An 823-nucleotide genomic window follows, 5' to 3' on the forward strand; every position below is an offset into this window, starting at 1 on the left:
ACTTAGCAAGACTGAGGAAGACAATGAGATGTGGCTGAAAGCTTTGGAAAAAGCTGGTTAGAGGACCAGTTAAAAGAATTAAAAGATGTAAAAGTTGCAGGACTACCAATCAAAGACAGCACAGCGTCGTCGCTTTCATTAGCACTTTTATTTGTGATTCGCCACAAGGGGGCGCCGTTCACCTGGTATAGGTGAACAGCTGGAGCGGCCTCTGTAGGACTCACTGAGGTTCACATCAATGTGTGTCTGTTCTCAAAGTGAGAATACAGTATAAAAGTAAAGCAACCAAAGTTTTTCTATATTTAATTAGTTGAGGAAAGACTGTTTATATTTGGCCACAATAGTCATAGAATGAAAATGTGAGACCTTGTGTGGCTAACATGTCCTCCTCCCCACAGCGAGTACAGTATGGTGGAGGATGAGGAGGACCTTCCTCACCACGACGAGCGGCTGTGGCGTCTGGGAAACATCAACCGCAGTCAGGCGGAGTCTCTGCTCCGAGGGAAGCGAGACGGCACCTTCCTGGTCCGAGACAGCAGCAAACCGGGCTGCTACGCCTGCTCCGTGGTGTAAGTCTCTTCACCTGTCTGTCTGCTCACCTGTGTGAGGCTTATAACGCACTTCCCGTTGTCTGTACTTTGAGTCTGTCCGTGTGACCCCACTCTGACCTCAGTTTCTTCTTCTTCTCTCAGGGTGGACGGAGAGGTGAAACACTGCGTCATCAACAAGACGAGCACCGGTTACGGTTTCGCGGAGCCCTACAACCTGTACGGATCCCTGAAGGAGCTGGTGCTGCACTACCAGCACACCTCGCTGGTCCAAC

At 49.9% G+C, this 823-nt stretch overlaps 1 protein-coding gene across 1 annotated transcript in view; it reads left to right on the plus strand.

Moving 5' to 3' along the window:
* The window catches only part of LOC111651451 (phosphatidylinositol 3-kinase regulatory subunit alpha-like), a gene marked incomplete at its 3' end in the record, with an annotated part of 19,374 nt that extends 18,554 nt beyond the window's left edge, over window positions 1-820 (plus strand). Inside the window, exons 9-11 of the mRNA XM_023401392.2 lie at window positions 7-56; window positions 365-569; window positions 693-820. Of these exons, the coding sequence (XP_023257160.1) occupies window positions 7-56; window positions 365-569; window positions 693-820 (383 nt within the window). The remainder of the gene's footprint in view (window positions 1-6; window positions 57-364; window positions 570-692) is intronic.
* Between the last annotated feature and the right edge of the window lie 3 nt (window positions 821-823).

This window comes from Seriola lalandi, unplaced genomic scaffold, assembly GCF_002814215.2.
Source record: "Seriola lalandi dorsalis isolate HSWRI2012SDOR001 ecotype SW California unplaced genomic scaffold, Sedor1 jcf7180002053646, whole genome shotgun sequence".
NCBI lineage: Eukaryota > Metazoa > Chordata > Actinopteri > Carangiformes > Carangidae > Seriola > Seriola lalandi.